The 17,779-nt window shown below is 52.9% G+C and overlaps 1 protein-coding gene across 1 annotated transcript in view; it reads left to right on the top strand.

Annotated features, from left to right (window-relative positions):
- Window positions 1-2,403: 2,403 nt before the first annotated feature.
- The window catches only part of LOC149428684 (hemicentin-1-like), a 128,034-nt gene continuing 112,658 nt past the window's right edge, over window positions 2,404-17,779 (top strand). The window contains exons 1-2 of the mRNA XM_089667116.1: window positions 2,404-2,899; window positions 13,270-13,343. Coding sequence (XP_089523242.1) covers window positions 13,277-13,343 — 67 coding nt within the window. The 5' untranslated portion in view covers window positions 2,404-2,899; window positions 13,270-13,276. The remainder of the gene's footprint in view (window positions 2,900-13,269; window positions 13,344-17,779) is intronic.

Genomic DNA, 17,779 nt, shown 5'->3' with positions numbered 1-17,779 from the left:
TAACAGGGTTAGCTGGGCAGCGGGCGTGTGTGACCCCCTGGGTGAGCTCACAACCCAAGCAGACACAGCAAATCAGCAGTGTAGGTGAGAACATAAAGCTGCCGGTTATTTACATAAGAAAACAAAACATGAAGATAAATCGTTGGCAATACAACAAAAAGCTTCCCTCACTATTCCCCAGGAGCAGCCGTGTGCTACACACAGCCCCATCTCCCGGCTATTAGAGGCCGGCCACATAGGGATTTATTCCACCACACAGCCACGTATGCCTCTCCACCATCTATTCCAGCACAGATCAGAGTCCAGGATGGGGCCACTACCTAAGCATGCTGGGAAGTTTTATAGAGGCCCTAATGAGCCGACTACCTTCAGCTGGACTCATTACCTCCCTGATGAAGGCTCAGCACTTCCCTCTAGTGGAACAAATCCACATGGCGCCTAAATCTACGACAAATGTACCCGCCGTCCTGGACCCAACCAGGTGATTGTACCTACCTACCGTCACAGTATATACACATCACTGCAGAGCCTCCCCCATCACTAGAGAGCCTCCCCCCATCACTAGAGAGACTCCACCCATCACTAGAGAGCCTCCCCATCACTAGAGAGCCTCCCCATCACTAGAGAGCTTCCCCCCATCACTAGAGAGCCTCCCCCCATCACTAGAGAGACTCCCCCCATCACTGCAGAGCCTCCCCCCATCACTAGAGAGCCTCCCCATCACTAGAGAGCCCCTCCATCACTAGAGAGACTCCCCCCATCACTAGAAAGACTCCCCCATCACTAGAGAGCCCCCCATCACTAGAGAGCCTCCCCATCACTAGAGAGCCTCCCCCCATCACTAAAGAGCCTCCCCCCATCACTAGAGAGACTCCCCCCATCACTAGAGAGCCTCCCCCCATCACTAGAGAGACTCCCCCATCACTAGAGAGCCTCCCCCCATCACTAGAGAGCCTCCCCCCATCACTAAAGAGCCTCCCCCCATCACTGCAGAGCCTCCCTCCATCACTAGAGGGCCTCCCCCCATCACTAGAGAGCCTCCCCATCACTAGAGAGCCTCCCCATCACTAGAGAGCCGCCCTCCATCACTAGAGAGCCTCCCTCCATCACTAGAGAGCCGCCCCATCACTAGAGAGCCTCCCCATCACTAGAGAGCTTCCCCCCCATCACTAGAGAGCCTCCCTCCATCACTAGAGAGCCTCCCCCCATCACTAGAGATCCTCCCCCCATCACTACAGAGCCTCCCCCCATCACTAGAGAGCCTCCTTTCCATCACTAGAGAGCCTCCTTTCCATCAGTAGAGAGCCCCCCTCCATCACTAGAGAGCCCCCCTCCATCACTAGAGTGCCTCTCTCTATCACTAGAGAACCTCCCCCCATCACTAGAGAGCCGCCCTCCATCACTAGAGAGCCTCCCCATCACTAGAGTGCCTCCCCTCCATCACTAAAGAGCCTCCCCATCACTAGAGAGCTTCCCCCCATCACTAGAGAGCCTCCCTCCATCACTAGAGAGCCTCCCCCCATCACTAGAGATCCTCCCCCCATCACTACAGAGCCTCCCCCCATCACTAGAGAGCCTCCTTTCCATCACTAGAGAGCCTCCCCCCATCAATAGAGATCCTCCCCCCATCACTACAGAGCCTCCCCCCATCACTAGAGAGCCTCCTTTCCATCAGTAGAGAGCCCCCCTCCATCACTAGAGTGCCTCTCTCTATCACTAGAGAACCTCCCCCCATCACTAGAGAGCCTCCCTCCATCCCTAGAGAGCCCCCCATCACTAGAGAGTCCCCCATCACTAGATAGCCTCATTTCCATCACTAGAGAGCCTCCCTCCATCACTAGAGAGCCTCCCCCATCACTAGAGAGCCCCCCCCATCACTAGAGAGCCTCCTTTCCATCACTAGAGAGCCTCAATCCATCACTAGAGAGCCCCCATCACTAGAGAGCCCCCCCATCACTAGAGAGCATGTGGACAGGAGGGGGCTGCAGAGAGGCTACAGAAGTCCAGGAAGGGTCCCAGCCGGAGGAGTTCCGCATACCAATGACAATGGTCTGCGATCCGCGGAGGACGAAGAAAAAGGTAAAACCTCGAAGTCTGTTCTTCATATAATGAGTTTGGATGGTCAGGGAGGAAGAGGACCTGTCATGCCGAGTGTGGATGGGAGGTCTCCTTCCTGTGAACCCCCCCCCAGTTTGCTGCCATTTTCTTCTGTTCACACAGAGACACCCCAGTAATTCTGCACCCCCCTTCCCCCCCTTCCCCCCCTGCACCCCTTCCCCCCGACCCCATCCTTCATCAGAGACTTCCTCATCTGAACTTCTCCTTCTGGTTTCCTGTAAGAAATATTTTACCAGATACAAGTTGGTTTCATATTTGCAGCAGAAAGAGGAAGTCCTGCAAGAAATAACCACGTCCACCAAGATGAGGAGGATGAGCAGAACACTTTCTGAGCAAAGGTGGATACCCGGTCAGAGGGGCCACTGAGATCCTGAGCAGGGGGGCCACTGAGATCCTGAGCAGAGGAGCCCCTGAGATCCTGAGCAGAGGAGCCACTGAGATCCTGAGCAGAGGGGTCACTGAGATCCTGAGCAGAGGGGTCACTGAGATCCTGAGCAGATGGGCCTTTGAGATCCTGAGCAGAGGGGCCACTGAGATCCCGAGTAGAGGGGTCACTGAGATCCTGAACAGAGGGGCCACTGAGATCCTGAGCAGAGGAGCCACTGAGATCCTGAGCAGAGGAGCCACTGAGATCCTGACCAGAGGAGCAACTGAGATCCTGACCAGAGGAGCAACTGAGATCCTGAGCAGAGGGGCCCCTGAGATCCTGAGCAGAGGGGCCCCTGAGCTCTTGAGCAGAGGGCCACTGACAATACAAGCAAGACACAAAATCAGCAACATTGTAAGTTGACAGATGTGATTATATATGTGTCTGTGTATGTATGAGATATCTATATACTGTATGTATACCGCCGGCCTTCCCACACACATGACCTTTAATGGTCTCCCAGTCTTAGTGTCTCCATGTCTGGCGGTGGCCAGGAAATCGGTACTTGCCTGACTGCATTGTGCCAAGTGTAAAGTTTGGTGGAGGAGGGTTTATAGTGTGGGGTTGTTCCTCAGGGGTTGGGCTTGGCCCCCTAGTTCCAGTGAAGGGAACTCTTAAGGCAACATTTTGGACAATTTCATGCTCCCAACTTTGTGGGAGGAGTTTGGGGATGGCCCCTTCCTGTTCCAACATGACTGCCCACCAGTGCACAAAGCAAGGTCCATAAAGACATGGAGGAGCCAGTTTGGGGTGGAGGAACTTGACTGTCCTGCACAGAGTCCTGACCTCAACCCCATAGAACACCTTTGGGATGAATTAGAGCGGAGACTGCGAGCCAGGCCTCCTCCCCCGACATCAGTGCCCCTCCCCCGACATCAGTGCCTGACCTGACAAATGTGCTTCTGGAAGAATGGTCCAACCTTCCCATAGACACCCTCCTAAACCTTGTGGACGGCCTTCCCAGAAGAGTTGAAGCTGTTATAGCTGCAAAGGGCGGGGCCAACTCAATATTGAACCCTACGGACTAAGACTGGGGGGGCCATTAAAGGTCATGTATGTGGAAAGGGCGGGGCCAACTCAATATTGAACCCTACGGACTAAGACTGGGGGGCCATTAAAGGTCATGTATGTGGAAAGGGCGGGGCCAACTCAATATTGAACCCTACGGGCTAAGACTGGGGGGCCATTAAAGGTCATGTGTGTGGAAAGGCCGGTCGCCCATCGGGGCGATGTAGTGTGTATATTGTGACATGGGGGATTCTTAGCTCAGCAGTAGATGCGTTTTTTAGTGAGACGCCAGACAGGAACTAAACTTAAGGGCCCGGTAGCCCACTCTTAGTTCCAACCAACATTGTAGTAACCAGACCCAAGTCACATGGCCATTGCTTAGCAGCGCCTGTAACCCGTGGCTCCACTGGTTGGTAGGACGTGGTACCAGCTTGTCTGAATGTGGTGGAGACACCCAGGTGCACAGAAATGTATTTTGGTCAACTCCAACATTTCCACTAGGGTATCCGTTAACTGGACACGCTCCACATCTAAACAGAGGATCTCAGGGACCCTTCCCCTACCAGACATGGAGAGGCTCATTCACTAAGGCTTGAGAGACCCTGCAGAGACCTCCACCATCACAGCCTGCCCCGGAGCGCTCTCAGACGTATGTCTCAGACGTTTCCTCTCAGTCTCAGCATTGGTGAGCCTCTGCAGGTCACAACCCGTTGTACTGACACCTTTGCCCTCGCTCTTCTTTAGCTGCTGTGCTGTGGACAACACAACTGCCATGCATGCACCTTTAACCAGACCTTCAGATTGGAGGGAATCAACCATCGCAGGGGCCAATGTGCTCTCAAGCACGGGCCGCTTTGCGATCCCTCCGGTGGTCATAGCAGGTGTGATGTCCACCCCTTTCTTAGACACCATAGCAGCGTAACGCATGGTTACTCGGCTTAGTATTGCAAGTACTTCCTTGCACCATCCAACCCATTCCTTGGCGTTTCCTTCATGGGCGCACCGCAGCATCACATCACCTGCCGTAGGAGGCACCTCAGGAACATGGGATTCATCAGCCACAACAGCACACTTGGCACTTTGATAGACATCAGATAATGTAGCATCCACCAAAGCAGGCAGCCCTACATGTGTTTGACCAAACTTCTCTGGTGATCCTACCGACACATCTGACTCTTCACCTTCAGCTTTGTCAAGCTTACCTAACCACTGACCCAACTGGGTTATACTTACAGTTGTGGGGGTGCGCCCAACTATTCTCACTTTGTGGTGCAATCCCCCCTTTCCCCACCAGAGCCTGTGAGATGCTCCTCACAGCACCCTCTCTCCTTAAATGGGTGCTCTTACCAACTTGGACAGCTCCACAGCTGACCTGAGAAACCCTCTGCTCCGACCCCACGGGCTCCTGGGAGGTTTCCCTGGGCAACTCTGCAGCACCTGTCTCTGTCACTAGGGAACATGGTATATGCATTGCTTTGGTCACCCCTACTACAGCTCTCCCAGCCCTCTGCTGGATTTCACCAGGCACATACAGAGTCCCCATGTCCTTTTTTGTTGGGCTTCACCCTGTGCCTCTCTACTACACCGGGTGTCAAGCTGCAGCGAGACCATGTCCATCTGTACTGCGGATCTCCCTTCTGGACACACTTCCACTTCATTGGGATCAGTCCTACAAACTGAAAGAGTCTCACCAGTTCCTGTAGAAGGTGTCATAGCCTTGAGTGCGACATCTCTCATCCATGACGTCTCCAAAGGCTGACTCCCCCATGCGATCATAGGGTGACACTGCAGGCTTTCCTGACCCACTGGCAATCCCTGCAGACAACACAGGATCCCTGTTGCTAGGGGTAACAGCAAACCTGCACTCCACAGACAATCGGCTAGACTTCATGCAGGACACTAGCAGTTGCGCCCTCCTTTCTGGGCCGACCACTTCACGTAGGCAGCCATAATCCACAATTCTGCATTCCTCATACTCACTTATTCCTCACGATCCTCATGCTTTGGCCTCCCGGTGATACTTTTCCTGTTGCTAAGGGTGATGAACTCCCCAAGCTGTAATGTTTCTGCTTTTCCCATCCACACCGGAACATTTCCCCAAGCAGGATCTCGGATTTGTGCTGGTCATAATTATCCCAGCTTGGACCCATCTGTTGGTAGGAAACCTGGAACTGATTCAGCAGCAAGGGTTGCAGCAACTTTGGCCACCGGTCCCTAGGCCATGCTCTCCATGTTGCAACTCTTTCAGACTCTGTCAGGAAGTCTTCCACCTCCTCAGTAGGCAGCATTGGCTGTATGAAGTTGGATGCCACCACCTCAACTTCTCGCTCTGCAGCCAGGGACGAGGGACACCGGACAACAGCCCGCACTTTCCCTTTAATTTGGTTCATTGTGAACTTCTTGTTTTTTGACCGCCCCATTATTGCAGTCTCACACACAGCAGCTTGTCACACAGTTCACAGCAAAAAATGTTTTGACTTCTGTCGCAGGCACACCACCTGCACGCAATGCTGAACGCCTGGCTGCACTTCCACACACAGCCACTGACAGTTCCTTGCCAAACCCACTGCTGGAGCAGAGACCCCAATTTCTACCTTCTGCGTGCCCGCATCCTCCACCACTTGTGGTATGGGGGATTCTTAGCTCAGACAGGAACTGAAACTTAATGGCCCGGTAGCTCACTCTTATTAAACAGTGACCTGACAAATGTGCTTCTGGAAGAATGGTCCAACCTTCCCATAGACACCCTCCTAATCCTTGTGGACGGCCTCCTCCCCCGACATCAGTGCCTGACCTGACCAATGTGCTTCTGGAAGAATGGTCCAACCTTCCCATAGACACCCTCCTAATCCTTGTGGACGGCCTCCTCCCCCGACATCAGTGCCTGACCTGACAAATGTGCTTCTGGAAGAATGGTCCGACCTTCCCATAGACACCCTCCTAAACCTTGTGGACGGCCTCCTCCCCCGACATCAGTGCCTGACCTGACAAATGTGCTTCTGGAAGAATGGTCCAACCTTCCCATAGACACCCTCCTAAACCTTGTGGATGACCTTCCTAGAAGAGTTGAAGCCGGTATAGTTGCAAAGGGTGGGCTGACTCAATATTGAACCTTATGGACCAGGGGCGGGCTGACCTTTTGGAAACTCGGGCACTGCTCGAGGGCCCAGGGTCAGTAGGGGGCCCCGTGAGATGCCCCTGGTACCTTTTTCATAGGCTTTTTTGAGTTTAGACAAGGACACAGGGGCCCCATGATCTCCTATTGCCTGGGGGCCCAATGAGTTGTCAGTCCACCTCTGCTATGGACTAAGACAGGGAGGCCATTAAAGGTCATGTTTGTGGAAAGGCCAGTGGCCCAATACTTAGGGCAATATGGTGTGTGTATATATTGTGATATGGGGGGATTCCACATGGCTCTCTGGTTAGCAGTACCTCTGCTTGGCTTGGTCTCCCAGACCACTGCTATTCAGGCTCTCTCAGCCTAGGTGACAGCTCCTTGTTGTTCAGGCCCCACATGGCCTCAGAGTTTTCCCTGTACCTCAGCATGCATCCTCCAGAGACTCTCAGATTCCCTCCAGCCCCTTAAACTCACTGACCTCTGCAGCTTCCTCAGCCTCCCAGACCACTGGCTATTCAGGCTCACTCACCCTAGGTGACAGCTCCTTGCTGTGCAGGCCCAACATGGCCTCTTGACAAGAGTTTTCACTTTACCTCAGCTTGCTTCCTCCAGAGTATCATGGGTTCCCTCCAGCCCCTTTGTGACGGGAGTCACTTTGGGTGGGGGGCCCATGGAACACAGCTCACTTTGTGTGGGGGGCCCATGGAACACAGCTCACTTTGGGTGGGGGGCCCATGGAACACGGCTCACTTTGGGTGGGGGGCCCATGGAACACAGCTCACTTTGGGTGGGGGGCCCATGGAACACAGCTCACTTTGGGTGGGGGGCCCATGGAACACAGCTCACTTTGGGTGGGGGGCCCATGGAACACGGCTCACTTTGGGTGGGGGGCCCATGGAACACAGCTCACTTTGTGTGGGGGCCCATGGAACACAGCTCACTTTGGGTAGGGGGCCCATGGAACACAGCTCACTTTGTGTGGGGGGCCCATGGAACACAGCTCACTTTGGGTGGGGGGCCCATGGAACACGGCTCACTTTGGGTGGGGGGCCCATGGAACACGGCTCACTTTGGGTGGGGGGCCCATGGAACACAGCTCACTTTGGAGAGGTGGGGAGACCCCTGTCTCAGCTCAGCCATATCCCTCTTATGTGTAAGTCACCATGTGTCTGTTAGGGGTACAGGGGGATCTGTCCTAATATCGGGGGGGGGGGTGATCTGTCCTAATATTGGGGGGGGGGTTGTGGATTGTTTGGTGTCATGTGGTTGCATCCCATTGTTCTATTGTGTGTCTGGTTTGGGAGCAAACTATTATGGGATGTATGTGTTTGTGTATTGGCTTGGTGTGGGAGTGGGGGGGGGGGTGTTTCCAGCAGCCCTCCCCCCTGATGGGACTGTCTCTTGGTGTGTCTCTTGATACTAAATGCAGATTGCCCCGCCCTGTGTCATTATGCAGGGAGGGGGGTTGTCCCCCTGAATGTATATATCTTGTATCTGTGTTCAAATAAAGTGGTCTACTTCCTGGTTTTACTTCAAGACTGGTGTCGTCTAGTCTTGTATGGTCAGCGGTGGTTTCTGTGGTCGGTGTTCGGACCGGGAAGCAGTATCCTAACGGAAGTACTCAGCGCAGTCTGGGGTCGGTTCCGTTACATTGGTGCAGTCGGGGTCGGTTCCGTTACATTGGTGCAGTCGGGGTCCGGTTCCGTTACATAGGTGCAGTCGGGGTCTGGTTCTGTTACATTGGTGCAGTCGGGGTCTGGTTCTGTTACATTGGTGCAGTCGGGGTCCGGTTCCGTTACATTGGTGCAGTCGGGGTCAGTTCCGTTACATTGGTGCAGTCGGGGTCAGTTCCGTTACATTGGTGCAGTCGGGGTCGGTTCCGTTACATTGGTGGCAGCGGTGGGATTTTGCTTCCAAGCTGTGAACACATCCAAACCACCACCAGGATCCAAGATCAGGAAAGGAGACGTCTGTCACCCCAGTGGAGATATGGACCTGGCATCAGAGTTCCCAGGGCTGCTGCGGATCGTTCTTGCACCATATCCTAGGACTGTGTCTGCAGATCAGTACCTGGAGCTCAGGCAGCGGATTTGGGAGGTGCTTTGGAGTGGAGCCCTCCAGGTTGCTGGTATGGATAAGGGCAAGTGCTAACCAACCCCAGGGGAGCGGGCCAGGGACCATCGGAAGTTACAGATGCCATTCCTGGGAGAGTGACCCCAGGAGCAATGGGTGACTGAGTTGGACAGGCTGGTCCAGCAGGAGATAGAACTGGACAACCGATATCGGGCTCTGAAATGGTACACAGAGCAGGAAAATTTAGGGGTGACAACAGAATGCTCTCCGGAGAGATATGACTTTGGTGGCCCTGGATTGCTGTGGGAGAGCCTTACAGATCATTTTGTGTTTTTGGCGATGAAGGAGAACCTACATTTGAGGACCTGCAAGAAGACAGAGAGGCTATGTTCGGTCTCACAGGGGTCTCAGAGCTCAAACCAGATCTAGAATACCTGCTGCCCCCCCCCTTTGTATGGAGTGACACCAGATGATATCACACTGTAGAGTGTCACCACCAAAGAGGAGCTCATCCCAGCACTGTCTGGGCTGATATGTCTCTACAAACTCAAAACTGAAAGATTTTGGGGGTTCCTAAAAAAAAAAAATGGATGAAAGAGTTGCCCGATCAAATCTGTGTGTATTTTATGTGCAGATATCTGTGTGGAGGCAGACTTATGGAAGGTCCCACGTCCCTTGTGTAGATGAATTAGTGGCAGGGATCCACCATGTCTCTGCATGCTGTTGCTCCTCATACATTGCCATCTTGTCTTGTGGTAATGTCCCCACGTACTATCAGTTCCCGGTCTGGTCGGTGGGATGTACGGTTGTAGATGGGTTGGTGGTAATGTCCCCATGTACTATCAGTTCCCGGTCTGGTCGGTCGGATGTACGGTTGTAGATGGGTTGGTGGGAATGTCCCCACGTACTATCAGTTCCCGGTCTGGTCGGTCGGATGTACGGTTGTAGATGGGTTGGTGGGAATGTCCCCACGTACTATCAGTTCCCGGTCTGGTCGGTCGGATGTACGGTTGTAGATGGGTTGGTGGGAATGTCCCCACGTACTATCAGTTCCCGGTCTGGTCGGTCGGATGTACGGTTGTAGATGGGTTGGTGGGAATGTCCCCATGTACTATCAGTTCCCGGTCTGGTCGGTCGGATGTACGGTTGAAGATGGGTTGGTGGGAATGTCCCCACGTACTATCAGTTCCCGGTCTGGTCGGTCGGATGTACGGTTGTAGATGGGTTGGTGGGAATGTCCCCATGTACTATCAGTTCCCGGTCTGGTCGGTGGGATGTACGGTTGTAGATGGGTTGGTGGGAATGTCCCCATCTACTATCAGTTCCCGGTCTGGTCGGTCGGATTTACGGTTGTAGATGATTGGTGGGAATGTTCCCATGTACTATCAGTTCCCAGTCTGGTCGGTGGGATGTACGGTTGTAGACGGGTTGGTGGGAATGTCCCCACGTACTATCAGTTCCCGGTCTGGTCGGTCGGATGTACGGTTGTAGATGGGTTGGTGGTAATGTCCCCATGTACTATCAGTTCCCGGTCTGGTCGGTGGGATGTACGGTTGTAGACGGGTTGGTGGGAATGTCCCCACGTACTATCAGTTCCCGGTCTGGTCGGTCGGATGTACGGTTGTAGATGGGTTGGTGGGAATGTCCCCATGTACTATCAGTTCCCGGTCTGGTCGGTGGGATGTACGGTTGTAGATGATTGGTGGGAATGTTCCCATGTACTATCAGTTCCCGGTCTGGTCGGTGGGATGTACGGTTGTAGATGGGTTGGTGGTAATGTCCCCATGTACTATCAGTTCCCGGTCTGGTCGGTCGGATGTACGGTTGTAGATGGGTTGGTGGGAATGTCCCCACGTACTATCAGTTCCCGGTCTGGTCGGTCGGATGTACGGTTGTAGATGGGTTGGTGGGAATGTCCCCACGTACTATCAGTTCCCGGTCTGGTCGGTCGGATGTACGGTTGTAGATGGGTTGGTGGTAATGTCCCCACGTACTATCAGTTCCCGGTCTGGTCGGTCGGATGTACGGTTGTAGATGGGTTGGTGGCAATGTCCCCATGTACTATCAGTTCCCGGTCTGGTCGGTCGGATGTACGGTTGTAGATGGGTTGGTGGTAATGTCCCCACGTACTATCAGTTCCCGGTCTGGTCGGTCGGATGTACGGTTGTAGATGGGTTGGTGGGAATGTCCCCACGTACTATCAGTTCCCGGTCTGGTCGGTCGGATGTACGGTTGTAGATGGGTTGGTGGGAATGTCCCCATGTACTATCAGTTCCCGGTCTGGTCGGTCGGATTTACGGTTGTAGATGATTGGTGGGAATGTTCCCATGTACTATCAGTTCCCGGTCTGGTCGGTCGGATTTACGGTTGTAGATGATTGGTGGGAATGTTCCCATGTACTATCAGTTCCCGGTCTGGTCGGTCGGATTTACGGTTGTAGATGATTGGTGGGAATGTTCCCATGTACTATCAGTTCCCGGTCTGGTCGGTCGGATGTACGGTTGTAGATGGGTTGGTGGTAATGTCCCCATGTACTATCAGTTCCCGGTCTGGTCGGTCGGATGTACGGTTGTAGATGGGTTGGTGGTGGTAATGTCCCCACGTACTATCAGTTCCCGGTCTGGTCGGTCGGATGTACGGTTGTAGATGGGTTGGTGGGAATGTCCCCATGTACTATCAGTTCCCGGTCTGGTCGGTCGGATGTACGGTTGTAGATGGGTTGGTGGGAATGTCCCCACGTACTATCAGTTCCCGGTCTGGTCGGTCGGATGTACGGTTGTAGATGGGTTGGTGGGAATGTCCCCATGTACTATCAGTTCCCGGTCTGGTCGGTCGGATGTACGGTTGTAGATGGGTTGGTGGGAATGTCCCCACGTACTATCAGTTCCCGGTCTGGTCGGTCGGATGTACGGTTGTAGATGGGTTGGTGGGAATGTCCCCATGTACTATCAGTTCCCGGTCTGGTCGGTCGGATGTACGGTTGTAGATGGGTTGGTGGGAATGTCCCCACGTACTATCAGTTCCCGGTCTGGTCGGTCGGATGTACGGTTGTAGATGGGTTGGTGGGAATGTCCCCATGTACTATCAGTTCCCGGTCTGGTCGGTCGGATGTACGGTTGTAGATGGGTTGGTGGGAATGTCCCCACGTACTATCAGTTCCCGGTCTGGTCGGTCGGATGTACGGTTGTAGATGGGTTGGTGGGAATGTCCCCATGTACTATCAGTTCCCGGTCTGGTCGGTCGGATGTACGGTTGTAGATGGGTTGGTGGGAATGTCCCCACGTACTATCAGTTCCCGGTCTGGTCGGTCGGATGTACGGTTGTAGATGGGTTGGTGGGAATGTCCCCATGTACTATCAGTTCCCGGTCTGGTCGGTCGGATGTACGGTTGTAGATGGGTTGGTGGGAATGTCCCCACATACTATCAGTTCCCGGTCTGGTCGGTCGGATGTACGGTTGTAGATGGGTTGGTGGTAATGTCCCCACGTACTATCAGTTCCCAGTCTGGTCGGTCGGATGTACGGTTGTAGATGGGTTGGTGGTAATGTCCCCACGTACTATCAGTTCCCGGTCTGGTCGGTCGGATGTACGGTTGTAGATGGGTTGGTGGTAATGTCCCCATGTACTATCAGTTCCCGGTCTGGTCGGTCGGATGTACGGTTGTAGATGGGTTGGTGGGAATGTCCCCATGTACTAGTTGAGTTGTTAGTTGTGGTGGTGGTGAAGATGCTAGATGTCCCCCCCCCCCCTTTGTTTGTACAGTTCTTAGTCATGGTGGTGATGAAGATGATAGATGGCTTACCTCTTGTTTGTTGAGTTGTTAGTCAGGGTGGGGGAGATGAGGTGGTGGTGGTGAAGAAGATGCTAGATGGCTCACCCTTTGTTGAGGTTCTAGTCATGGTGGTGAAGATGAGGTGGAGGTGGTGGTGAAGATGCTAGATGGCTCATGCTTTTTTGAGGTTCTAGTCATGGTGGTGAAGATGAGGCATTATGGTTTGTGTGGGTGCACAGTCAGCATTGGTTTAGCTGCCAGCTCTGTGTGGACATGCTGGATATCAGTGGTGTATCCTTTCCTTGAAGGTTGAGAGGACAGCATTATCCTGAATTGGGGAAATTGTCATCTCTGTCAGATCTCCATTCTGTAGTTCCCAAGACTGTTCCTCTCCTCTTGGGAGTCTGGATGTTTCGGCCTTGGGGTGGTCCCATTTCTTATGTTGTAGTATCTCCAATACAACATAAAATACTCCACCAAGAATTGTCAAAACTCCTTATAACGAGCATATCAGGTGTGAGGACCCAGACGTTCATCACAGAGATCCAAACAATGGTCTCCCAAGAGATAGTATGGACAGGTGGCATCTCCAGAATACGGAACTGTCAGTTCTGGGTACAGCAAGCGTTACCAGGCATTGAGCTGATGGTGAGTTCCCACACGGCCTACAATTCTGGGAAATGAGGAAATGCCAAATCTGAATGTCAAATTCATCTTCCTTATTTTCTCTGCAATTTCTCTTTTCTCACACAGACCCAATATGATGACCACAGCAATGTGCGCCCTCCGTGTCCTCCTCCTGTGGGCTCTACTCTGTCCAGGCAGAGGTATGTAAGAACATAATATAGAGGTGATAAATGTGTCCCCTCCGTGTCCTCCTCCTGTGGGCTCTCCTCTGTCCAGGCATGGAGGGATGGAGGAACATTATAAAGAGGTGATAATACAATATTATTACCAGACAGAGTACATATCATAGATACCCCAACCAACGGCCACTTCTCTATACTCACCCCAACCAACGGCCACTTCTCTATACTCACCCCGACCAATGGTCACTACTCCATACTCATCCCAACCAATGGCCACTACTCCGTACTCATCCCAACCAATGGCCACTACTCCGTACTCATCCCAACCAATGACCACTACTCCGTGCTCATCCCAACCAATGGCCTCTACTCCGTACTCATCCCAACCAATGGCCACTACTCTGTACTCATCCCAACCAATGGCCACTATTCCGTACTCATCCCAACCAATGGCCACTACTCTGTACTCACCCCGACCAATGGTCACTACTCCGTACTCATCCCAACCAATGGCCACTACTCCCTACTAATCCCAACCAATGGCCACTACTCCGTACTCATCCCAACCAACGGACACTACTCCGTACTCATCCCAACCAATGGTCACTACTCCGTACTCTTCCCAACCAATGGCCACTACTCCGTACTCATCCCAACCAATGACCACTACTCCCTACTCATCCCAACCAATGGCCACTACTCTGTACTCATCCCAACCAATGGCCACTACTCTGTACTCATCCCAACCAATGGTCACTACTCCGTACTCATCCCAACCAACGGACACTACTCCGTACTCATCCCAACCAACGGACACTACTCCGTACTCATCCCAACCAATGGACACTACTCCGTACTCATCCCAACCAATGGACACTACTCCGTACTCATCCCAACCAATGGCCACTACTCCGTACTCATCTTAACCAATGGCCACTACTCTGTACTCATCCCAACCAATGGCCACTACTCTGTACTCATCCCAACCAATGGTCACTACTCCGTACTCATCCCAACCAACGGACACTACTCCGTACTCATCCCAACCAACGGACACTACTCCGTACTCATCCCAACCAATGGCCACTATTCCGTACTCATCCCGACCAATGGCCACTACTCTGTACTCACCCCGACCAATGGTCACTACTCCGTACTCATCCCAACCAATGGCCACTACTCCCTACTAATCCCAACCAATGGCCACTACTCCGTACTCATCCCAACCAACGGACACTACTCCGTACTCATCCCAACCAATGGTCACTACTCCGTACTCTTCCCAACCAATGGCCACTACTCCGTACTCATCCCAACCAATGACCACTACTCCGTACTCATCCCAACCAATGGCCACTACTCTGTACTCATCCCAACCAATGGCCACTACTCTGTACTCATCCCAACCAATGGTCACTACTCCGTACTCATCCCAACCAACGGACACTACTCCGTACTCATCCCAACCAACGGACACTACTCCGTACTCATCCCAACCAATGGACACTACTCCGTACTCATCCCAACCAATGGACACTACTCCGTACTCATCCCAACCAATGGCCACTACTCCGTACTCATCCCAACCAATGGCCACTACTCTGTACTCATCCCAACCAATGGCCACTACTCTGTACTCATCCCAACCAATGGTCACTACTCCGTACTCATCCCAACCAACGGACACTACTCCGTACTCATCCCAACTAACGGACACTACTCCGTACTCATCCCAACCAATGGACACTACTCCGTACTCATCCCAACCAATGGCCACTACTCCGTACTCACCCCAACCAACGGCCACTACTCCGTACTCCTCCCATCCAATGGCCACTACTCCGTACTCATCCCAACCAATGGCCACTACTCCGTACTCATCCCATCCAATGGCCACTACTCTGTACTCATCCCAACCAATGGCCACTACTCCGTACTAATCCCAACCAATGGTCACTACTCTATACTCATCCTGACCAATAGTCACTACTCCATTCATGTCCCCCCACCCCCCTCTGCCAATCCCTCCACTGGCCTCCATTCAGTGTCCCCCACCCCTCTCTGCCAATCCCTCCACTGGCCTCCATTCAGTGTCCTTCACCACACTCTGCCAATCCCTCCACTGGCCTCCACACAGTGTCCTCCATCTCTCTCTGACAATCCCTCCACTGACCTCCATTCAGTGTCCTCCACCCCTCTCTGCCAATCCCTCCACTGGCCTCCACACACTGTCCTCCACCCCTCTCTGCCAATACCTCCACTGGGCTCCATTCAGTATCCTCCTCCCCCCTCTGCCAATCCCTCCACTGGCCTCCACTCAGTGTCCTCCACCCCTCTCTGCCAATCCCTCCACTGACCTCCAATCAGTGTCCTCCACCCCTCTCTGCCAATCCCTCCACTGGCCTCCATTCAGTGTCCTCCACCCTCTCTGCCAATCCCTCCACTGGCCTCCATTCAGTGTCCTCCACCCCTCTCTGCCAATCCCTCCACTGGCCTCCATTCAGTGTCCTCCACCCCTCTCTGCCAATCCCTCCACTGCCCCCCACTCAGTGTCCTCCATCCCTCTCTGCCAATCCCTCCACTGGCCTCCATTCAGTGTCCTCCACCCCTCTCTGCCAATCCCTCCACTGGCCTCCAATCAGTGTCCTCCACCCCTCTCTGCCAATCCCTCCACTGGTCTCCATTCAGTGTCCTCCATCCCTCTCTGCCAATCCCTCCACTGGTCTCCATTCAGTGTCCTCCACCCCTCTCTGCCAATCCCTCCACTGGCCTCCAATCAGTGTCCTCCACCCCTCTCTGCCAATCCCTCCACTGCCCCCCACTCAGTGTCCTCCATCCCTCTCTGCCAATCCCTCCACTGGCCTCCATTCAGTGTCCTCCACCCCTCTCTGCCAATCCCTCCACTGGCCTCCAATCAGTGTCCTCCACCCCTCTCTGCCAATCCCTCCACTGGCCTCCAATCAGTGTCCTCCACCCCTCTCTGCCAATCCCTCCACTGGCTTCCCGTTGCCCAACGGATAAAATTAAAAACATTAACAATAACATATAAAGCCATTTATAACTCCGCCCCAAATTACATCACCGATCTTGTCTCCAAATATCACCCAAACTGTCCTCTTCGCTCCTCCCATGACCACCTGCTCTCTAGCTCCCTTGTCTCCTCCTCCCATGCTCATCTCCAGGACTTCTCCAGAGCCTCCCCCATCCTCTGGAACTCTCTACCCCAATCTATCAGACTATCGCCTACTCTGCTCACTTTTAGGTGATCTCTGAAAACCGATCTCTTCAGGGAAGCCTATCCTGCCCTCAGCTAATAATGGAATCTGCTACTCCTCCTACCAGACCCTCCCCCACAGTTACTACCTTTTGTACCACCAGCCCCTCCCTCCTAGATTGTAAGCTCCCAGAATCAGCCCCTCCCTCTTGGATTGTAAGCTCCCGGGATCAGCCCCTCCCTCTTAGATTGTAAGCTCCCATTATCAGCCCCTCTTTCTTAGATTGTAAGCTCCCGGGATCAGGCCCTCCCTCTTAGAGTGTAAGCTCCCGGGATCAGGCACTCCCTCTTAGAGTGTAAGCTCCCAGGATCAGGGCCCTCCCTCTTAGACTGTAAGCTCCCAGGATCAGGGCCCTCCTCACCCTCTTGTATTGATCTGTATTGTCTCCCGTTATTTGTAAAGCGCTGAGGACACTGTTGGTGCCATAAATCCTGTATAATAATAATGTGTAATAGTTTTCTAGTTCCATATAGTTCCATATAGTTCCATAGTTCCATAGTTACATAGTTCCCTAGTTCCATATAGTTCCATAGTTCCCTAGTTCCACAGTTCCCTATAGTTCCCTAGTTCCATAGTTCCCTAGTTCCATAGTTCCCTAGTTCCATATTTCCCTAGTTCCACAGTTCCCTATAGTTCCCTAGTTCCATAGTTCCCTAGTTCCACAGTTCCCTATAGTTCCAAAGTTCCATTGTTCCCTAGTTCCACAGTTCCCTATAGTTCCCTAGTTCCATAGATCCCTAGTTCCATAGTTCCCTATAGTTCCCTAGTTCCATAGTTCCCTAGTTCCACAGTTCCCTATAGTTCCCTAGTTCCATAGTTCCCTAGTTCCATAGTTCCCTAGTTCCACAGTTCCCTATAGTTCCCTAGTTCCACAGTTCCCTATAGTTCCCTAGTTCCATATAGTTCCCTAGTTCCATAGTTCCCTAGTTCCACAGTTCCCTATAGTTCCCTAGTTCCATAGTTCCCTAGTTCCACAGTTCCTTATAGTTCCATAGTTCCCTAGTTCCACAGTTCCCTATAGTTCCCTAGTTCCATAGTTCCCTAGTTCCACAGTTCCTTATAGTTCCCTAGTTCCATAGTTCCATAGTTCCCTAGTTCCACAGTTCCCTATAGTTCCCAAGTTCCCTAGTTCCATAGTTCCCTAGTTCCACAGTTCCCTATAGATCCCTAGTTCCATAG

The sequence above is a fragment of the Staurois parvus genome, unplaced genomic scaffold (genome assembly GCF_062004578.1).
Source record: "Staurois parvus isolate SC_StPar_1 unplaced genomic scaffold, SC_StPar_1.0 ptg003039l, whole genome shotgun sequence".
Lineage (NCBI taxonomy): Eukaryota > Metazoa > Chordata > Amphibia > Anura > Ranidae > Staurois > Staurois parvus.
Note: the sequence above shows the minus strand (reverse complement) of the source record. Positions and strands in the feature narration are given on the sequence as shown.